The sequence below is a fragment of the Mustela nigripes genome, chromosome 6, assembly GCF_022355385.1.
Source record: "Mustela nigripes isolate SB6536 chromosome 6, MUSNIG.SB6536, whole genome shotgun sequence".
NCBI lineage: Eukaryota > Metazoa > Chordata > Mammalia > Carnivora > Mustelidae > Mustela > Mustela nigripes.
Genome location: NC_081562.1, coordinates 11643860 through 11666916, shown reverse-complemented (window position 1 = coordinate 11666916; position 23057 = coordinate 11643860). Strand labels below are relative to the sequence as shown.

Below are 23057 nucleotides of genomic sequence, written 5' to 3'. Positions count from 1 at the left end.
AAATCCACAAATCTCATGCTCTGTACTTGCCTGTTACAGAGATTCGGGATGGGCAAAAAGGCGCAACTTCCTTCTCAGCATCCAGCACATCCTGAGACAATCACAGTGATTCTAATTTACCTCTTAGAATTCTTAACCACCAAGAAATCAATCCTTCTTTCCAGTTCTTATTTCTCTCTTCTGCTTCGCTGCTAAGACAACCGTTTTCTTAAATACTAATTACTCAGCCTGCACTAAAGCACGCATGAGCGTAAGCATTCGAACTTGTGCTTACACATGCTCACCCAGCTCCTCCAGAAATGAAGGGCACATGTTCCAGGAGGCCACAGAAACCCTCTGATTAGAATAAGCACTAGTTTAGAGAACTCTTTCACTGATCTTAAAATATATATAATGAAAAGTCAAGTAGTTGGAAAGCCCTCAGTAATAGCTGAGAAAGAAGAGAGCTGCCGCCCTGTAATAGTGCCAGTTAATGAAAATTGAATGAGGGCTCCAGGGTTAAGAAGTATCATTTCCCAAGCAACAAAGAGAATCCAGAAATAGGTCTTCTCTTTTATGGAAATTTTTTAAAAGTAAAGCAATATTTCTAAAGAGCTAATTAGGCTAACAACAAAGGGATAAGAACTGGGAGAGAAAATATGTCAAAGATTTCTCCCCTTTCCAAAAGAGGAGGGATTCTTGATCATCTCCAAACTCAGATCTGGTGAAAAATCACTTTGGAAAGATATATTCTTTGGAACTTTGTTTCCCTCTAGGTCACGTTGGCAGAATCTTCCTAATGCCTTCCCTCTTTCCAAACAGCACTGCAGGGCATTATATAACATTTAACGGAACAGTGTTCCTGCCCCTAAAAATGATGCCTCTATCCAGATAGCTAGCTGACTCTCTCGCCCTCCGGTGGTGACTCGGAGAGGAAAAGAGGAGAGAACACCCCCCCCCCCCCCCACCAAGGCAAACTCCTTAAAAGGAAAGCACTGTCCAGAGATGAAATTTCCCTACAGAGCATAAAAGCCTGGAATGACACTGATCCTAAGTCTGAGCCTAAAGGACAGGAACGCTCACCGTAGCAAATGATTTCACTGACCAATTGCAGTCTCATCATTCCCTCTCCACATACACGTAAATAAAAGAGGGTAAAAGGAACATACAGAGGGTGCCAACGAGAAAAAGAGCATGGCCAGGGGGGAACCGTGGAAGAGTATTCACGTTTTCCTTTCTCAAGTCATTTCAGGAATGACTTGCTAAAATGCAGATTAGATGTTGCCTGGCATAACCAAAGACAGGCAGAGAGAGAGAGAGAGAGACAGGGAGAGAGACAGGGAGAGAGAGATCTTCCATTTCCTACTCCCTCTCCTTCAAATGCCTTTTACTGCCCCTGTGATTGTCATTTATGCATTCAGATTTGTTCTCCTGAGTCTCACAGAGGGCTCTACCTGCCTCTGCTACACCTGGATATTCCCATGGTTCCTACCGAAAACATTCTTTGCCAGTAACAAAGCCATGAACACAAAGCCTATTTTTCTAGCCTTCATTTTTAATAAGCCATTTACGGCGAAGCCAGCAGAACGGCAATTCCACAGCCAATCCTGAGAAAACTCCAGTGGATCGGGAATCAGATTTCCCTAGAACACAAATTCTTCTGCAATTCTTAAAAGGAAGTCAATCCTTTTCCCCTCTTTTTTGGCAGTCTGTTAAGAATCTCTTCCTACCTCTGCAGTCTCTCTCCCTCCCTCTTCTCAGAACCAAGACAAAGAGGTAGACAAATCCCCACAGGGTCTTTCCTGAGCTACAGCTGCACAGTACAGGAAACAGGAATCTGCTACGGAGCTGAGGGAGGGGGAGAGAGAAAAGGATATGGATCCATCTCTCCCTCTCTCTCTCTCCCCCTCTCTCTCTCTCTCTCACACACACACACACACACACACACACACACACAGCAGACACAGATAACACTTTTCAGTTAATACCAATAAATCTGGCCTTCTCTGAGAAGACAATCATTTTTAAAACTCTGCCTACTATGCCCGACCCCCAGGTCTTTATTTAGATCGCAGAAACCAGCAAAGAGGCACGCCGAGGAAACACAAATCTTACCTGAGTGACCATTTTCTTTTCCTCCATAAACCAAACGGCACAGAGGATGAGCCCTTCAGGGCGGTCGTGCTGGGGCGCACCTCCACAGCTCCCCCCCCACCCCCCCCAGGCCAGCTATTTCGGGGCGGGCAACTGATCTCCTTTTACCCCGTTCCCCTTCCTTTTCTTTCTAGCGTTTCTTCCTTTCTTTTCTCTTCCTCTCTGGCAGCCTCTCCCCCTCCTTCTCTCTCCAGCTCCCTCCCATATCTCAGGCAGATGGCTGAAGGAAGCCCCACCCCTGAATGCCTAAGGTAATTAATCAGAGTGGAGCCCCACCTCTTCCTCCTCCCCCCACCCCTCCCGGCAGGCTGACATCTCCCAACTCCAGAAACAGGCCTGCTGGAGAATGGCAGTTTGGTGTGTGCTCTGCGCACGCGTGTGTGTGTGTGTGTGTGTGTGTGTGTGTGTGTGTGTGTGTAGGAGGGAAGGAGGGGGAGAGGGAGGGAGGGACAGGCGCCATGTGCAGGCATATTTTAAGGAATGAATATCTTCTATGGGGGCATTAATTACACAGCACTGGAAGCATTCAGAGCAGCCCGGCATCATTAATACAGACTTAAAGTATTCCACCCATGAATATCTGATCATAAACAAGAAATGAAACAAAAATCATTAAAAAAGAATTTCCACTTATGTACAGTTTACAGATGTAGTGGATTTAATGAAAGACGGGGAAGCTGGCTGAATGACCACTTACAGGAGGGTTTTCAAGAAATGAGAATGAGCAAGAACCTGCCTGTCCTAAATCAGTCTAATGACTGCAAAGGCTGAAAAGAGAGGAGGAAGGTGATCTAAGTACTTATTTTTTCTACTGTAAAAAACCTAGGGATTCTGGAAAAGGTCGTCTATAAACATGACTGCTTAAGAAACTGAAGGTGTATACAAAAGCGCATACAGATTTGACTGCTGAAGGCTTCCAGTTGCATTATAAATTCTGGTTAACAGAAACCGCCCTTTGTGTTCCCCAGGCCTTCTGGATTTCAGCCTCTCCTGAAAATCAAAAACCCTTTCCTATATGCACCCTGGGCACCTGTGTCATACTGTAAACAGTAATTGTTACTATTGAGTACTATAGTTATAAAAGATTTGAGAGAACATTTACTGAACGTAAGAGTTTCTTTAATATTCTCTTATTAAAATGACATAATGAAAAAAGCATAAAGGGGTGACTCAGTCTAGAAGTCTGGGTCTAAGTCCTGATTCTGCCCTTTCCAAGTGATCTCATTAAAGTCTTTAACTTCCAAATATAAACTTCATAATCTCCCTACTTTAAATTATTAAATTTTCAAATAAAATAATCTGTGTAGATGATGAGTTTATGGTATTTGTCATTTACCTAATAAAAATGAAGATGTCCTATTTTTTAGTATTCTAATAAATAAGATCCTATTCTAAAGGATTTCTCACACTTTCATTATGATATTTTTATTGTTATAATCTCTAACAGATTACCCAAAAGCAAAGAGATTAATTCTAAAATTAAGCTTCCTATTTTTAAAATAAACCCTAAAGAGATCAAAATTTTAAATCACAAATAAAAAAAAAAGTAAAAATCACAGATCACACCGAGAATACACTGTGTTTTGCTATCTCTATGAGGATTTGTTTGGCGAAATGCATAATCAGGCTTTTTTTAATGTACTGTATAATAACGTGGGCTGGCACATTGCCAATATAACATCATCATGCTCCTACCCAAATTAATAATCATTTTAACAATTCTAAAAAGAATACAGAAACTATCAATTTGGAAAACCTGCAGACTATTTACCGAACACCTACAATACATCAGGCACTATTCGGGGCATTTTACAAATATCTGCATACTTTTGGTACGCTCCACAATGTGTAAAGAAATTTGTACCAAAGAATGGGATCTTTAAACATTGGGGGGGGGGGGATTCCACTATGAGAAAAGAAATACATTGGTATTAGACTTGTTCTTATTTAACATTTTTAGAAATGATCTGGAAGATAGGACATAGTGCATTTTCTGAGTCTGCAACTGAAAAGCCAATTAAGAGATAAAACACAGTCAAAATTTTTAAAAATACAAGAGTAAGCAGAAAAGAGGTAGGCGAGTTGGAAGCAAAGGCAACCCAGTGTACTTTTTAAAAAATCTAAATCATGCTTATGGAATAATTATTTATATTTTTAGTTCTAATATAAGAAACAAATCTGATAATCACTATATACCATTCTCTGAATCCACTAGTCCATATAGTGCGAAAGACAAAAAACCCTGAGCAAGACAGACCCCCACTCCCCATCTCTCTCCCTCTCTCTCTCTCTCTCTCTCTCTCTCTCTCACACACACACACACACACACACACACACACTACCGTTATGAAAGCCATGGTTATCTTGAAGCTTGTGTGTGACTGTAGCCTCCATACATAAAGACAGACAACAAGGCCCCAAGGGAAAAAACATTTTTTTTTTTAAATAAAGAGTCAGATGAGGAATCCCTACTTGCAAAAGCCCAGGACTAGGGCCAAGACACAAGTTTCCTTTGGCCTGGTATTCATGCTCCCTTTGCTCATGCAGGACCAACATTTTATGTTGCAAATAATAAGCTTACAACAGTCATTGCTGTAAGAAAGAGTCAGTATGAGCTAATGTCAAAATAAATATGACAGTGATTTTCAAAAACTCACCAAATAACAGGATCATAATGAACACTGGACAAATTCTCGGGTATTTTGAAGTGTGTCCCTGCCTTTCAAGGCTTGCATTACAGAGGACAATTTGCTCCCTAATGCCCGAGAGAGAAGAGCAATTCAACAGCCTGGATCTGACCCAGCAAAACAACCGGAGTCCCCTAGTGGCTGAATGTGCCCTGCAGCGTACCAACAAGCAACTCATTCCAGGGCATTTTGGGGGATGGAATGTCTGGGCCCCTTCCAAGATCCTCCTTCTCACTCAACACCACACCAAACCAGAAGCAAGTCCTTGTGATTCTGTGAAATCTGCCCTTTCTTTCCACCCCTAGCACCACAGACTCAGTTCTGACCGTATTGTTTTCTATTCGGCCTCCCATTTGTCCCTCTGCCTCCAGTCTAGCAGTCTTGCCATCCAAGCTGCTCACCACTGCTGGGGACCTCCTTCTAAGTGTAAATCCCACCACGCCATTTCCCTGATTAAAATCCTCAACTATTCCCCACAGGCTAAAAGGGGGAAAGTCCTAACTCTGAAGTAGGTGCCTACCCTATAACCAACCTAGCCTCGCCATACCAAGTCAGAGTCCCGGCTTCCCCCTCTGCTGCCCACTGCTCTTCTCCTCGCGCACTGAACTTCACTCCTCAACGATACCATGTTTTTGTTCTTTTCTGTTTCATGTTCTTACTCCCTTGAACAGGGCCTTCTTCTTCTTTTTTTTTTTTTTTTAATGATTTTATTTATTTATTTGAGAGAGAGAGAGAGAGAGAGCGAGCATGACAGGAGAGAGATCAGTGGGAGAAGCAGACTCCCTGCTGAGCAGGGAGTCCGATGTGGGACTCGATCCCAGGACTCCAGGATCATGACCTGAGCCGACAGCAGTCGCTTAACCAACTGAGCCACCCAGGTGCCCTGAACAGGGCCTTCTATCTGGCTAACTGGTGAATTCTTCCTTCAAAGCTCATTTCAGGGATTCCCGGCCCAGAGCCTTTCCTGACCCCACCTGCTCTCACATCTGGGGTAAGTGCCCCCTTTCCCTACACCTTAGTGCCTAGCCCATGGTTCATAACTGCTGGGTTTACTGTTTCTGCGTAACTGTGACCGGCCGATGAGCAATGTGAGGGTAGGAATTGTGTGTTTTGTACTGTATCCCCAGTTCTCAATGTAGTGCCTAAATATACAGTAGATGAAGGAAGAAATGTTTGCTGAAATCAAGCTGTAATGCCTTGATTTCTAACTCTACCCATTTATTTTACATACATGGGTACCTAAGAATAAAAAGTATCCATGTGGTTATCAAAACATCATAAAAGTATTCTCTTCTTCCAAAAAGGTACTTGGAAATATGTTCAAATTTATAAATTTACTTCAGTATCTCAGAAATTTGAGGCTGAAAGGAAGATGTACAAAAAAGAGAGTGGGAGAAAGGTTTTATTTTCAACTTGATCAGAACAGTTCAGATTCTGGACAAAATAATACTCAGTGATTTAAGGGGGGGAAAAGCCACAAGTCTAGGTGCCCTTGCTCCTCACAATTTTACATCAGCTGTGACTCAACTTCCATACCTCCCACCCACGCACCAGCCATGCTTTAGAGGCAGATCCCCCAGTCCCTGGCTGGAAGGCAGGTTTTGCTCATACTTTCCCAGGCTGCCTCTGACACCCAAGTGAAAAGCAACATTAAAGGGATAGCATTTCCGGCAATAATAAAAACTTGTTAGTATAAAAGCTTTTCACAGCACACCCCCACACAATAAACCTAAGTGTAAATAACAATTTACACCTAATAGATATCAAATACCTTCCCAGAAGCATCTCTGAGACAATGCCACTTTAATGGCCTTTGCCCCCACACTCCTTTTAGCCTAAATGAAGCCGAATTAAGGCTAACTCTAATATTTCCTCGCTTTTCACTAGTTTTGGCAGGGTTCAGTTTTATAGAACCCATTCTCAAAAAAAAAAAAAAAAAAGGTGAGAGCAACATCTGAAATGACTGCTTTAGACTCTGCATGTTCATCAAGCCAAAATAACCCTCACATTTATTTCTTGTCCCTAAAACTCAAACCTTTAGAACAAGACCACAAATAACATACTCTGAGGCAGAGGTGGGGCCAGAGAAATTAGAAAACATTACTTCACAAATTATCATCTAGATTTGGGGAACATATTCTTGGATCTTTAAAATATCCCCAAATCTAGACAACTAGAGTTATATATACAACTGAAATGATGTACACACTCTCTGTATTCTGCGAGATTCAGGAAATACGAGATAAATATCAAAAGGGATGGGATGTAAACAAATTTATCAATAACCAGATTATCGAGACAATAATACCTAATGAACCTCTGAAAACTGCAGTGTGTTGTTTCTTCAATACTAAAATATGCTGTCTCTACTACTAAATAAATTCCTGGAGACGCGACTGTCTTCTTTACCACCAAATCCCTGTGTATCTGGCACAGTATCTGGCACAGAGTAGGCACTCCAGAAAAAGTCCTCAAAATGAGAAACTAAAGAAAACATATATCCCTCTACATCAAGGTCACCTTGCCACAGAGATGGATCGCTGATGCGCTAATTCAGTCTGCGGCATTCTGCAGCCCCGAGCACGCGGTGGGCAAATGGATGCTTCTTAGAGGCAACTTTCTCCCCACCTTTCAGATGCGGACTATCCGTAAGCTGTATCTGGCTGTCCTAAATTCTCGAATAGGGTCACTTAGCTGCACCCCGTGTAACCTAGGGCCTCGCTTCTTCCTCAACGGCTCATTCACCTCAAAATGATAATCAGTGCCAATGTGTTCAGCAGGTGCCAGTCAAGCAAAAGTGCCTCGGGAAAAACTGGGGTAACAGACAAACCCTTGACTTCCAACAACAGTTACATTTTCCCCCTTAATATTTTCTGTTGTGGCAAAATACACATAAAACTTACTCTCTTAGCCATTTTCAAGTACAGCTGCCCCTTGAACAACACAGGGGTTAAGGGCCCTGGCCCCCAAGGTGGTCAAAAACCCATGTATAACCTTGGACTCCCCCAGAACTTCACTACTAACAGCCTCGTCCTGACCGGAAGATGTACTGAGAACTAGGACCGTCACTGAACACAGACTTTACGGGCAGTATTACCCACGGTGTTCTCATCATAAGCTAGAGGGGAAGAAAACACCCTAAGAACATCGTGAGAGCAAGAGAATACATCCCCAACACCGTCCTGTAAAAATTCCACGTGGAAGCAGACCCGAACAGTTCAAGGGTCCACCGAACACAGCTCTGTGACACCGAATCGATTAATAATGTGCTATTGCTGCCACCATCCACCACCAGAACACTCTTCATTTTTTAAAAGGAAAACTCTGTACCCACTGAACAAGAACTCCCCATTCTCCTTGTCCCCAGGAGCCTCTGGCAACTACCACTCTACTTGCTGTCTCTGTGAATCTGACGACCCTCTGTGCCGCACAGACATGGCATCCTATGGTATTTGTCTCTTTGTGAATGGCTTATTTCACGGAGCGTAACTATCCTCGAGGTTCATCCATATTGCAGCTTCTGCCAGAATTTCCCTTTCTTTACGACTGAGGAGGGGTGCCTGGGTGGCTCAGTCAGTTGAGCGTCTGACTCATGATTCCAGTTCAGGTCATGATCTCAGGGTCATGAGATGGAGCCTTGCATCGGCTCCCTGCTCAGCAGGGAGTCTGCATGAGATTCTCTCTCTCCCTCTCCCCCTACTTATTCTCATTCTCTCTCTAATAAATCTTTAAGACTGAGTAATATTCCACTGTGCAGGTGTACCGTATTTCGGTTATCCATTCATTCACCCACTGATGGAAACTTGGGTTGTTGCTTCCACCTTCTGGCTATTGTGAATAATGCTGCTGTGAACAAGGGTGTACAAGTATCTCTTTGAGGCCCTGCTTTCAATTCTTTTGGGTATACACCCAGAAGTGGAATGCTGGGCCATATGGTAGTTCTATTTTTAATTTTCTGAGCAACCACCATACTGTTTTCCATAGCAGCTGCACCATTTTATATGCCCACCAACAGTGCACAAGGATTCCAATTTCTCCACATCCTCACCAACATTTGTTTTCTGTTTTGGGGGTTTTAGGGTTTTGGTTTTTTTTTTTTGACAGAAGCACCCTAACAAAGTTATATTTTAACCATTCAGTCAGAGTCAGTAATGTTTAATCCAAAAGAATAATTCCAGAAATAGATTCTCAATGAACAGATTTTTGTTCTGGGCAGGGAGGCTATTGTCATTGTCCTTTAAATCTTTTCTAGCAAGCCCTTATCTACTTACTCTGCTTGTATTTTAACCTGATTTGGTCCAGATTTAGTTCTGCAAAAATTATAATAAAACAACCAGTTTCAACTGTACACTCTTAAGACATGAGTGATTTTATTATTTATTATGAACAAGAGTAATGAATGATCAAGTTCTGAAAATACTTCATTGCCTTATGCGGGGGAGAAATTTTAAAAAAGGGTGCAAAATCTTTAATTTTTAAAAAAATACTGTTCAGCCATATCTTCCATAATTTCTAATGGCATAATGGTCTGTACCTAATGGTATAGAACCACACAGTGTTATCCAGTGAGGAGTTTTAATTTACCAGAGTATAAGAATATAACAGAAACCAGTAAGAAAATCTTGCAACCATAGTTGAGATAAAAATTTAAGTAGGAAATAACAATCTATTACCTATTTATAAATACACTGAAAGACAACTTTTACTGTAAGTGAATTAATAAATAAGATCGTAAAACAGTTTTGGATGCTTCAATTTCAAGTTGTTTTTTCAACCTTATTAATTTCCCTGATGTGGTGGAATGGAAAGTATACTCTTAAATTTTAACATCCCATTACCCGCCTTTCTGAGCTACCTTAATTTCAGATAGAATAAATCTAATCAATTGAGCAAGGCCAGGAAAGTTGTTTCAAATACTGAGCATGACATTTATCAACACTAACTCTTAATGACCAAAAAGATTTGGTGGGACAAATTCATTTTATTATAAATGAATAAATTTACTGCAAGACTTCAGTAAACATGTAATAATTTCTTTTTAAAAAAGATTTTATTTATTTGAGAGAGAGTGTATGCAAGAGGGGGAAGGGGCAGAGGGAGAAAGTATTCAAGCAGACTCCCACTGAGTGCGGAGCCCAAGGCTGGATCGCACACGGGGCTGGATCTCACGACCTATGAGATCAGGACCTGAGCCGAAACCAAGAGTCAGACACTAACCGTCCTGAGCCACCCAGGCACCCTTCATGTCATAATTTCTAAACAGGAATTCTTTAATCCACCCACAACCTTTGCTTCGCCATGGGGTGGCGAGTTTTCTACCTCAAAACTTCTTTTACATATTATGTTTTTTTTTCATACATATGTCTGATACTTCACTCTTCCTTAGAAACACTTTTGCTTTCCCAGTTTTATTTTCTCAGACAATTTTACTTATATGCCTGCTATTACATGTCCCTTACTTTGCTAGTTGGGTCCCAGAAAAAAACTGCTCACAGATGCTTCTCTTCAAAAGCACATCGATACTTATGTTAAGAAGCTCTGCTTCTACGGCAGTGGCATGACACTCCCAGCCTTAAACTGTTATGCAGACCAATCTACTGTTTTATGCCAGTAGAGACTGAGTCCACAGGTAGTAAGACCCATAAATATATCAAAATTTCATTATGGTAAATGTAATGTGCTCTTCATCTGAATAATTCAAGAAATACGTATATATAACAGAACAGGAGTAAACCACAACAGTATAGACCAATGTGCTGGAATACAGTTGAAGAATCATAATCATGTAACTACACACTCTCCCATCTGCCTTCAACACTGTAGCCATCAGACCTGAATGAGAGCTGTGAATTTACTCTGGAGAGCCTACCCAATAGGTCCAGGTCCAGGTCCAGTTAAAAATAGCCTGCTTTAGCCTTTAGGCCCAAAATACCTAATAGGATGTACTGGTTAGTTTGTCACTTCCTTTAGCCCTATGCATTTCTGTCCAGCCTACAACTTAGGAGCCAATTATCAGAGAAATGGCCACTTGAAGGAGAAGAAAAAAATAATTAAGTGCCATGAAAACACAAATAAACCGAAACAAACTGAGAGAACAGCTAGGAACTGTAATTCAGAATTAACTGTATTAACTGTCTTTATTTTCCTATTCTAGGTTTTCAGCACAATCAGTTAGTATTTCCAAAAATCATGGCATATGAAGGATCACTCAGTCCGAACCCTTCATTTCATACATGGATAGTAAAGTCAAGAAAAATGAAGCTGTTTGAGCATATCATGGAGGTGGTTAACACTGTAGTTTGAATCAGAATCCAGGATTCTTCAACTTTACTCACTGAAAGCTACTAATTTAAAGGCAAATGGATATCCAGAAATGTATCTGATATTGACTTAAAATTTTCTGATTTCAGACTTTAGTAAGTTCTTAACTACGATGCTACTTAGCTCATCGCAAAATAGTCTAAAATATTAAGTGTAGAGAGAGTGCCCTCTACTGTACATTACCTTTCTGAAAAACAAAGCAACATTTGGAAACTGCCATCTGTGCTTCTTGTCTACTCAAAATGAAGCCTCAAGTTTACTATACGCCAGTGACTTAGTTAGGTTACATTTATAAATGCCAAGTCCACTGCTTAACACACACACACACACATGCACGCACAGGAATCTCTCTTAAGTTTCAGAACTTCTAGAGTTGAAAGCAGCCACCCAGCCCTCAATACTATAAAACTGAGATCTCCTGTTACAGCAAACTACCAAATTCTATGGGAAGTCTATGCCCTGAATGGTACCAGGTCAAAAGACAGAAAGCTTATAAGCATTTCATCCTGCCATAAAGCCTTCACATCAATCAAACAGTCCCTTAAACAAAACAAAACCCCCCAAAACCAAGTTATAGCCCTTCGCTTACCTGGACAACAGGATATTGATAATCCATACAATATACACCATACATAGCAAAGGGGTAAAAAAAAATCTTCAGATAAAGACAGTACCCAAAGTGTCTACACTTTTGCCTTGTTTGCTCTGGCTGTCCTTCCAAAAGAACTAGGTAGCACCAGAAAATCCTTGGCCGACTCCCAGTCTACGCGGATAGGTATGCTGGCTCAGATGATGAAGCTGGAGCTTGGTTCAGCCCAGGCTTCCACCCCAGTAAGAGTCAACACTACCCAGAAGAACTGTTCAGGGAAAAAGCAAAAAGCTCCAACGGAGTGACCAGTTGCAGACTGAAAACTGTACAAGAGATTGGCTATTACTGTTGGTTTTAAACTGACAACTCCACCAGAAACTCAAGAGGCAGAGAATGACAGCTGGGGAAAAGACCATGGGCTCCGTAAAGAGGAAAACAAAAACGGTAGGAAGCACAAGGTATCCAGGATCCAAAATGATATATATGTTCCCGGCTTTAAGTGCGTCAGAAGGAACACTCCCAATCCAGGACATGGAAAGGCAGATGGGCCTGGTACTATTTCTCTATTCCTTCTTGGAGAGGATGGTGCGCACGCGCACACCGCCCCTCCCCAACACACACACATACCACACACACCCCTTCTAACTGTCTCCGGCAGAGACAGGTGCTAGGATTAACAGCATAAAACCCCTCTGTCGTGGAAAGGAATGGGAGAAGAAAGAAGTCACACTGCTACATGTAGTAAAGGGATCCCTTTCATGACAATGTATGTTTGTGTATCATTTAACACCTCCTTCACTGTGCTTTAACAGAGGCTGGGACAGCTGGCAGGATCAGCACTAGAAAAGAGGAAGGTGGCCCCAACTCTGAGGCAACATGAGTCCACTGGAGACCTTCAGATATGCAAGACACTCTCTCAGCTGTTCCGATCAAACATGTAAGGATTAACTCCGGCTGCCTGCAAAAAGGTGGGGGTGGAAAGGTCTTTTCAGAAAAGCCAGCTGCTTTTCCTCTTTTGGGAAGCTGCGGGACCCACCCTACCATTACATACAAACACACATGTGCACGCATATTTCTCTAACAGATATTAAAAGCAGTAACGAACATGGACAGGTGTGAAGTCAGTCTGAAAAGGCATGGCAGGTTAGCTTTCAAAGTCTGAACAGCCCATCTAAAAACAGAGAACTGGTTAGAAATGGTTTACTAAGTAATTCTTAGAAAATAGGGCATACAGTAAGCAGAAAGTAAACGCTTCGTAAGAGGTACCCTATTTTATAACTCTTGCTCCCAAGAAATCCCCTGCTTGGGGCAAGCATTCAAAAGTTCAAAATGATAAATAATTCTAAATGAGTTTCAGGGGCTACGATATCTCATCTCAGAGAGAGCCAGGAACACAGCAGGCTTCCGGAAGATTAAACCGTGAGGACTAAACGCCACCACTGTGCCACCCCCCACCCCCAGGGCAATTTTTCTCCTTTTATGGGCATTGCATTTTATTTTCCGATAGTTCAGAAGAAATTGTTTTTTAAGAGTCAAAATGGCCTTAGTACATTGGAGACAGTTCACTTGGTTAAACATTTTGCCTCCAATCAGTTCTAAGAGATTAGGAGGACCTTACAAGGTACTAGACTATCTTCAGACTATCTTCAGACACGGGGCAGTGGATTCCTGAGGAGCGACAATAATGTATCAGTCCACTACAACTAAAAAAAAAAAACTTGCTAAACCTCTATTACACACTAGGTACTGGGCTTAAGAACTCTAGATAGGAGCAGACACCATCTGTGTCAAGGACTTCACGGTTTGGGGGGAAACAGCATAAGGGTAAAACCAAAAGCTGAAAGGATGCTACAGCACAAAATTAAACCCTGTGAACAAGTTCTCACACGAAGGACATTGTTCCGAAGCTGCTCTTAATGAACACATCCATTGTATCGCTTTCTCACCACAACTATGCGACTCTGGCTTTGTCAGTTCTCAACAGACATTATCTGAGCCTCACAACATGGTCGATCTGATTTGTCACACACGAAGGGCCTATAATATACATCCTGACTGTCCCCCATACAGCTATTAAAATGGTAATTAAGAAATAGCTAAGGTAATGTTTCTGTATTAAAATCTTACACTAAATTTCCACATCAAGTCAAATCCTTCTCGAACCCTTTTCTTCCCTGCGCACCAGGCCATTCCCCTCCACCCGACCTCACTTCACATACAGTGGTGCTGGCCCCGGAGATCCTTGTACACTGACATCTGAAATCACTGTTACATTCTTGATGTGATTGGTATCGAGATTCTTCCTAATGGGAAGACTGGGAAATGCAGATACTTCTTATAAACCACAGAGCGCTGCGGTAATGAACTATGGCTGACAAACTTCGTGAGTTAACTCTGCTCAGTATTTGGTCAGTTTATTACAGAAGATGGAGTTTCCAGACGGTACTGTAGTTAGATGACACACTATAGTTCAAATTCTAGAACAGCTGATATAATTTAAACTTGAAAATGGTCTCTATGTTACTGAGGGCCTCGTTAATTTCTAGAGCTTTACATTCTTCTTGAGGATAGAGCTATACATACAAAGTGAAAAGATGTGACTGACAGTTTATTGAGTGAAGAAAATCATATTACTGAACATAATATTGCTGAATGTGTACAGTATAATTCTGTATTTCTAAATGCACATATGTATCTCTGTATGCCAATCAGTAAATCATGTAATTTCTAAGCTTCATATGCCTTACATAAGTTATGTAGTTATGTCTACACATACATGCATATACATGTGACTTGTGAAACACTACGGATGCCACATACACACTATGCATTATACATAACATGTATTATATTCATACACATATATTATAGGCATAAGATTAAAACCTACACTTCTAAGGGGTGGGATGGTAGGGAGGTAGTTGGTTTTCATTTATTACTTTAGAGATAAACTTCTAATATGTTCAAAATACATTTAAACTAGCCTTTGGTACACATATAATTTGTCTTTTTATATTTAAGTTTAAGGGAATCAAGACAAATTTCCCTTTGCGTATAAGTACTTTAAAAATTAGCAATACTTTCTTAGTCTAGTCTATTATTATCACATTTGTTTTACTTTACATGATGGCCTTACTATAAACCCTCTGGAGGACCCAGACAATAAACAATCTTAATCATGTTTTACCTAGATTCTGCCAAAACTGTGCTCAGGTCTAGTTTAAATAATTAGCCCCTCAGAAAAATGGCCAAGTAACTCAATATCTGAATTTGGATTATAACTGCTCTTGCCTTGCCTTTTGACTCATCTCTTGTAAAAAAATTTTAAATTGTAATTTAAGACCAATAACAAACTAAAATCCTAAAAACTACTTATGCCGTTTGAAAAGGCACATAATTTGCAATATTATGAATGCTTTTATAGTATTAAAGTCTTTGTGTACTGATCAATTAGAAACATAAATACAGAAAATGGCCTTTTATATACATTTCTCTGCATCTCTTTAGCGATACACACAGACTTCCAATTTCAACAGCTGGTATACCCATGACGTCTGTTAGAATGTAATGATATCAGAGAGAAACAGACCTAGTAATACTTAAGAGTGAGATCTCTAGAAACTACCTTGAGATTTATGAGATTTAGATTTTGCTAAGGATAAAGCAGACAATCTACCATGTGAGCCCCACGCTATAGGACATGACCAGTGGTGACCTTGCAATGTAATCTGTACCATCTACAACCGAGGCCTCCCAAGACTTACCATGTACTGCAACACCAGAAAATAGTTAAGATTCTTCTCTTTTATACCTTCTCATTTTTTTTCTCCTTTCCTTTTCTTTCCCTCTAACTATGCCACAATCCTACCGTGAGTGTCCAAAGACAGTGAGGCTTCATGGTAGAATGTTTTAGCACGGACTGCAAAGATCTGTACTCTGAGGTATAAAATTAGCTTTAAGGACAGTAATCTCAGAAGATTCCAAAGATTTCTGTGTATAGGAATAACACAGAAGTTCAAAAAGGACAAGGCTTGAGACAGATGATGGAGGGGATGAGGGAAAGAAAGATATATATGTGGGCAAAATACGTAATCAGAAATCCGTAAGACTCACTTAAGGATCCGTGTGACCAGTCTGGAGGACTGTGGGTGAACAGTGGCAAATGTTAAGGAAAAGTAGGCTGGAATCACTGTGGAGAGCCTAGGACATCAAGCTCTGTATTTCAGACCTTATATCTTCAAAGACTGTTTGAGAAGGAAAGTGTTACAAAATTAACATTTTGTGAAAATGGCTCTGGCCACTGGAAGAAGAAGAGAAAAGGGAACAGCCTGAAGGCAGGGAGGCCAATTAGAGGCTAGAATTACAACAGTCCAGAGATTATTAATGCAAAACCACACATTAGCAGTAGGAATAAGGAAGGTCTAGATGTAGCAGACACTACAAAGGCAGCATCCATGGAAGTGCAGACTGTTCAGAAACAGGGCATAAGAGAAAGGGTAATTAAATGTAACACTGTGGTTCTAAGTCTAGTTGATTGGCCAAATAAGTATCCCACTAATAAAATAGGGAAATCAGAAGCATAAACTGATTTGAAATTAGGGCAAGGCATCCAATAGGAAATATCGTACCAGAGCCAACAGGAGTCTGGAAGGAACAGCCAAGGGCAGAATGTGATTGATTGTTCTCCCATACTGACCTAGTCAATGTTTAGGGAACAACAACAATGTACTTCAAAAACAAATAAAAGAGAGAGAGGACAGACAGACAAAAGACAGAGAGGAAGAAAGGAAGAAAGAGAAAGAGAGAAAAAGGCGGAGAAGAAAGAACAGTGGATACAAGGCAAAGGGCTGAAAATAGAACCTTAAGGAATACTCACTTCTAGAAGGCAGAAATAGCAACCAAGGATAAAAAAGATTAAGCAGGGTCATGGCTGATTCACAAAACCCAGGACATAGAGGATATCTGTCACTATTCTTACCCTAGGGAAAGTATTTCATAAATTGATACCAGAGGTGAGTATACAGCAATGTCAAGTAGAAATAGAGAAAAGTTTTCTTTAAAAAAATGACAATTTAGGAAGGATAACTGAATTTAGCAAATAGGGGATCAAAAGAAGTTTTGTGAGCGAGCTGTTTTTGAAATATCAGCAAAAGGATGGCAGCAAAATTAATAAATTCTTGATCAGCATGGAAAATACACACGATACCTACGCATAAATTTTAACAAAACTTTCTATCTTGGGATACTTGTCCTGCAAATGAAGTACAAAAATAATTTCTGATACATTCCATCTCCCACTGTCACCTCTGTCAAGGTAGACTGTTACCTCTTTTGTCTCTGTGCCTTTGATCATATTGTTTTCTTACCCATTTCAAAATTACCAAACCTTTAAACAAATTCCTTCGAGGCCTACCTTCAGTGCTACCTGTTTCATGAAGCTCTTCCTGATTACTTCCAGACAGAAGTAATTTCTCTTCTGTCTGAACCTCATGGTACTTTATCTTTAACTGACTAACAGCACTAAGCACTTTCTATGTTTTTAGCAATACTTGTTTAATCTATTAGATGATTTCTTTCAGAGCAGGACCTGTCTGTTCAATTCTGTATTTCTTTCAAAGGAAACACTAAAGCCAACACCTCTCACACAGCACTGCCCACCAGCATGTGAGAAGGGAAAGTCCGAGAAAACCTGAAAACATGAGTCAGGCTGAAATGAACGGACTACCAGGAACAGACCATCTTGCGTTGTGTTCCTTCAGTCAATACGCAATCGTTCCACTGAGCTATCCCCAATGTTGTGTGAAGTCCCAGGAACAGGAAAAGTTCTCAAAGAGCTGCCGGCAGAGGAGAGAAAGCAGGAAACAATAAACCCGAAAATACCATTTGACAAATGCCCTTATGTGTTAGTATGGCCTGGGAGAAAAGCCACAGCTGCCACCACTGCCACCATTGAACTCCCCGGAGTGACGAGAGCCAGGAATAGTCCACAAGCAGTCAATGCTTGAAATGAATTGTGAAAAACTCCTTAAGAGTTTTCCAGGGGCGGGCGCCTGGGTGGCTCAGTGGGTTAAGCCGCTGCCTTCGGCTCAGGTAATGATCTCAGGGTCCTGGGATCGAGTCCCGCATCGGGCTCTCTGCTCAGCAGGGAGCCTGCTTCCTCCTCTCTCTCTGCCTTCCTCTCTGCCTACTTGTGATCTCTCTCTGTTGAATAAATAAATAAAATCTTTAAAAAAAAAAAAAAAAAAAAGAGTTTTCCAGGGGCTTTGGGGTGGGTGGTGGGAGCTCAGAGGCAGTGGAACAGCATTCCACATGCACACAACAATGCCATACTTAGGGCGCGTACACAAAGGCAGGCAGGTAAATATACACACAGAAGTCAAGAGCCTATTCAAAAATATTCACATAAAATTCTGTTGGTTCTAAGGTACTGTGAGGATTACTGAATTTTCTAGACCAATGGAAATGCTTGAAATTATACCTACCAGAGAACAGTAACTCACAGTTAAGTAAGGACTCCTCTGTGTGACACGTGGTACGAAAGGAAGTATGGGTAACAACAGGGTAAGCCATGCTATGACTAAAATGCATCTTCCTATTTGGAGATGGAGACGAGGCATGCAAATGGCGAGGCTAGGAATTAGCATTTTTTTAGAAGTGTCTTTTGTTACTCTTTTCACTCCACATTATTACTACTAAGAAGTAAAACATAACCATAAAAAATCGGCCAAGAGACAGTCACTGTGAATCCAGAAAGACAGTACGTAAAGGGTAAGGGTAAAGGTATCTTTTAAAGCAGAAAATAACTATAACTATTCAAATACTGTTAGGAAAATACATCTACAAATGATTCTACATGCATTATCTTACATAACAAAGCTTTTTAGCCTCCACAGAAACTTTAATCTTAACTCGTTCATAATACCTCTATGATAGGTTATAAAAATCAACACGCTATTTCGAAGCTCCTCCAGAAAGAGGTAGACTTTTTCTCCAGCCCTTAAAATTGTTCTTAGCCTTCCTTGTGGCTTGCATTGGCCATTGGGCGTTGGGTGGTTAGCAAACGTGATTCCATCAGAGACTTGACAGGTGTTTGTTCACTGGGCCTTGCCCGTCCTTGCTACTCTCTGGCACCCTGCGACTACCATGTGAGGATGGATGGAAAATGAAGTGGAACAGAGATGAACTATTCCAGGTGTGTTCCTGTGACCGATTAGCTTGCCAACTGCCAGATGTGAAAGTCAGGTCATCCCAGACAACCCAGCCCCAGCTAGTGCAGACAAGAAGAACCACCCAAATTCCTGCCCTGTGGAATGGTGAACAGGCAAATGATTGACACTGTTTTAAGCCATTAAGTTTTGGGGATGTTTGTTATACAGCAAAACCTAACTGACACAATCTCATTTCATAACATTAAGAGGTACATGCCTCCCTACCGATGCCAACATCACACTGTCGTCTTAACCACTGAAGCTGGAAATCAAGCTGTGCTAGTTCTCGAAATTTTCTTTTTCAAAAGTGTTTTGGCTTCTAGGTCCTTGGCATTTCCACATGAATTTTAGAATTAGCCTGTTAGCTTCTATAAAAAAAATCTTGCTTGGATTTTGCCTGGGATTACACTGAACCTAAAGATCAGTTTGGGGAGAATTAGCATACTAGGAATATCAAGTCTTCCAGCTCATGACCACAGTATATCTCTCAGAGAATATCTCTCAGAGTATATTTCTCATTCCACTGTTCAAAAATGGGTTTTAAAGTTTACGAATATCTTTTCTCTAGGCATGTATTGGAATCAAATGCTATTCCTGAGGTTTGTGATAGGTCACGATCACTTTTCTCAAGTCCACTAGATCCCACAATACTCACATCCCTATAAGACAGTGTGGTATTGGTGTCGAGGTCGAAAAACACATCAGTGGAACAGAATAAAAAATGCAAAAGAGGATCCACAGACACAAAAGCAATTCAGTGGATAAAGAATAGTCTTTTCAACAAATGGCATCAGAACAACCGGATAGCCTCACATAATAAAAATGAACCTCGATCCATACCTTATATCACATACAACATCTAATCAAAATGGACCACAGACTAAAAATGTAAAATGTGAAATGATAAAACTCCTAAAAGAAAACCTTCATGACCTTGGATGAGGCAAAGACTTCTAAGATATGACCCCAAAGGCACAGTTTGTAAAAGAACAAGCCAACAAAATGAACTTCGTTAAAACATTCTGCTCTACAAAGGATACCGTAAAGAGAATAAAAAGACAAGCTACAACTGAGAGAAAATATTTGCAAAGCATGCATCTGATAAAGCACTTATATCCAAAATATATAGAAACTCAACCATAAGAAAACAGGTAATCCAATTTTTTTTTAAGAAAATGGGTAAAAGATTTGGTGACTGGGCCAAAGAAGATGTAGAGATAGCAAGCAGGCATATGGAAAGAAGCTCGGTGCCATTATTCATTCAGAAACTAAAACCACAAACAATCCCACTACATACCTATTAGAACGACTCATATTCAATGGATGGACAATAGTAAATGCTGGCAAGGCAACGGAGGAACAGAAAGTCTCAAATACTGCTCGTAAAAATGTCAAATGGTAGAGTTGATGGTGAAGCAGTTCAGCAATTTCTTTTTTTTTTTTTTTTACATAAAGAGATCACAAGTAGAGAGAGAAAGAGAGAGAGGAGGAAGCAGGCTCCCTGCCTAGCAGAGAGCCCAATGTGGGACTCAATCCCAGGACCCTGAGATCATGACCTGAGCCGAAGGCAGAGGCTTAACCCACTGAGCCACCCAGGCAGCACCAGTTCAGCAATTTCTTAAAAAGTTAAAGATACATCTACACAGGATCCATCCATAGCACTTCTAAGTATTTATCCAAGAGAAATGAAAACAAATATTCAAATAAAGACTTCTTCTGGAATAGTCCCAGCAGCTTTATATCTTCATCAGAAGGTAAATGATGAACAAATTATGGTATGTTCAATGTAGACTATTATTCAGCAACAGAAATGAATGAGCCACTGGTATATGCAAGAACATGGATGAATCTCAAAGTAATTATGTTGGGTGAAATAAACCAGGAAAAAGAGAGTATTTATTGTGCTTTCATTTTTACAAAACACTAGAAAATGCAAACTAATCCATGCTGAGAGAAAGATTATCAGTGGTTGCTTGGAGCTGTGGAGGGAGAGTTGGAAGGATTACAAGGGGCATGAGGGAACTTTTGGAGATCATTAATATTGTCATTATCTTGGTTGTGGGGGTGATTTCATGGGTGTACACATACGTTAAAACTTACCAAATTATACGCTTTACATATGTGCAATTTATTGTATGTCACTTAAACTTCAGCAGAGCTGTACAAAAATAAAGGAATTCCCACCCCACTCACCACAATGAGTTTGTGGAGGGCTAGTTATTTTCTTTGGGGAGGGGGTGAAAGGTAAAGGGAGTTGGGGAAAGTCACCGGCGTGCCCTACAACATTACGGAGAAGGTCTTATAAAAAGGGAGAGGGTGGGTATGGTGGCAAATTAGGTGGAGATTTAAGCATAAGTGTAAGAGCAGGTGTTTTTTTTTTTTTTTTAAGATTTTTATTTATTTACTTGATAGACAGAGAGATTATAAGTAGGCAGAGAGGCAGGCAGAGAGAGAGGGGGAAGCAGGCTCCCCGCTGAGCAGAGAGCACGATGTGGGGCTCGATCCCAGGACCCTGAGATCATGACCTGAGCTGAAGGCAGAGGCTTAAACCACTAAGTCACCCAGGCACCCCAAGAGCAGGTTTTTGAAAAATCACTTCTGATTAATCTACTTTCGATCACTGCTGCATACCCCCTTAGCACTAGCACACGTCCTTTTCAACTTGTTACGCATGTAATTTCTGCCTCTCCCACCCCAGGAGGCCAGGGACTATATAATCTGTCCTATTCCTCGAGGCATCCCTAACACCTACCTAGCAGAGTGCCTCACCGGTGCACAGAAGCCACACAGTGTGCAGTTAAGACCTCAGGGTTCTGAAGTCAGACCATCACTTCCTAGCAGGGTAGCTTTGAGAAAGCCATTTCACATCTCTCTGCCTCAGGCCCCATATCTGGAAAAAAAGACAGTGCCAGGAATGCCCACCTCATAGCGTTGCTCTGACGGTTACATCGGCCCGCATACGACGTGCCTGGCATCCACCGAGTGAGTATTAGGTTAGAGCCGCTCTTACTGTCACTGCCGTCGTCATCATCATCTCCAGTAATTTGGGAAGGGCGTTTAAAGGAGATTCAGAATTATCTGATTCATGAAGCCAGACCTATATATGTGAGGGCTAAGCGGCCTCGAAAGGAAGCAGAAAGCTTGTGAAGAGCTGTGTAATTGTGTTAGAGGGAGGAAAGGCAGTAGTGGGGAAGGAGGAAGGAAGAGGAAACTCCCACACACGTGCGGCACAAGGCAGTGCGTTTCCGTTGAATTACTCAGTCCAGTGAGAAGACCACGCATGACCAGAAAGGCAATGTAAATATGTAAAGGAGCAGAGAAAGTACAAGTGATTTTTATCCCCAAGCACATCTCCTCAAGTGCAAAGCAGGTAACATGTTCTCTCTTTTTAACTAATGGTACTGAAAAACAATGAGGAACCATTCCCTTGTGCTCCGAATGAAAAGCTACCCGAAAGGCGAGGCCATGGGGTCTTGAACGTGTAACTGCCTCCCTCCTTGGACTGTGCTCCCCAGGCTTGTGCTTACAGATGAACTGTCAGGCGTCACCTGACTCTCATCCCTCCTGGGGACCGGGACAAGGCTCTGACAGCAGCAGTGCAGCAGTGTGGGAATCCTTGGGTTGGCACGAGCCCCTTGCTTGATTCCGACCTGTAATCTCTTCTGACTTTGATTTAATGCAGCAATTACTGGTAATGTGGTCTGAAGGAGATAAATGCCCAGTGCAGCCGGCTGTCGCTTACTCTGCTCACGATGCAAGAACATTTTTTAATTAAAATTCTCTTTATGATAAAGGAGCTGCTTCACTGACTGTTTCTGTGCAGACCTGATATGGAGCTTCCCCCAAAGCGGATTAGAAATCAAAGTCGCCCCTCCTCACTTCTGGCAAAGCATGCACATACACAATCACTCCATCACCTAAAGTGAGTTCTTTACCCTAAATTTTTCCCATTTATATAATTAGATCCTGGTAACAACTTCTTTCCACTTCCCACAATATCAGTGTCAGCATTACAGCCCCACCAGTAATGAAGACATCTTGCATTTTTGCGAAGAAGTTCCCTTAAATAAATTCTCCTTAACTTAAATAAAGTTCCCTTACATAAATACATAAGTTAAG

General features: G+C 41.2%; 1 protein-coding gene across 22 annotated transcripts in view; it reads right to left on the bottom strand.

The window, feature by feature from the left end:
- RBFOX2 (RNA binding fox-1 homolog 2) overlaps nt 1-23057 on the bottom strand; it is a 272051-nt gene that overhangs the window by 92716 nt on the left and 156278 nt on the right. The window contains exon 1 of one of the 22 annotated variants that reach the window (XM_059402124.1): nt 2095-2370. The exons of 20 other annotated variants lie outside the window; for them this stretch is intronic. In XM_059402124.1, the coding sequence (XP_059258107.1) occupies nt 2095-2121 (27 nt within the window). In that variant the 5' untranslated portion in view covers nt 2122-2370. Of the gene's footprint in view, nt 1-30; nt 181-2094; nt 2371-23057 lie in introns of those variants that run through there. One more of the 22 variants, XM_059402128.1, reaches the window with a different exon arrangement.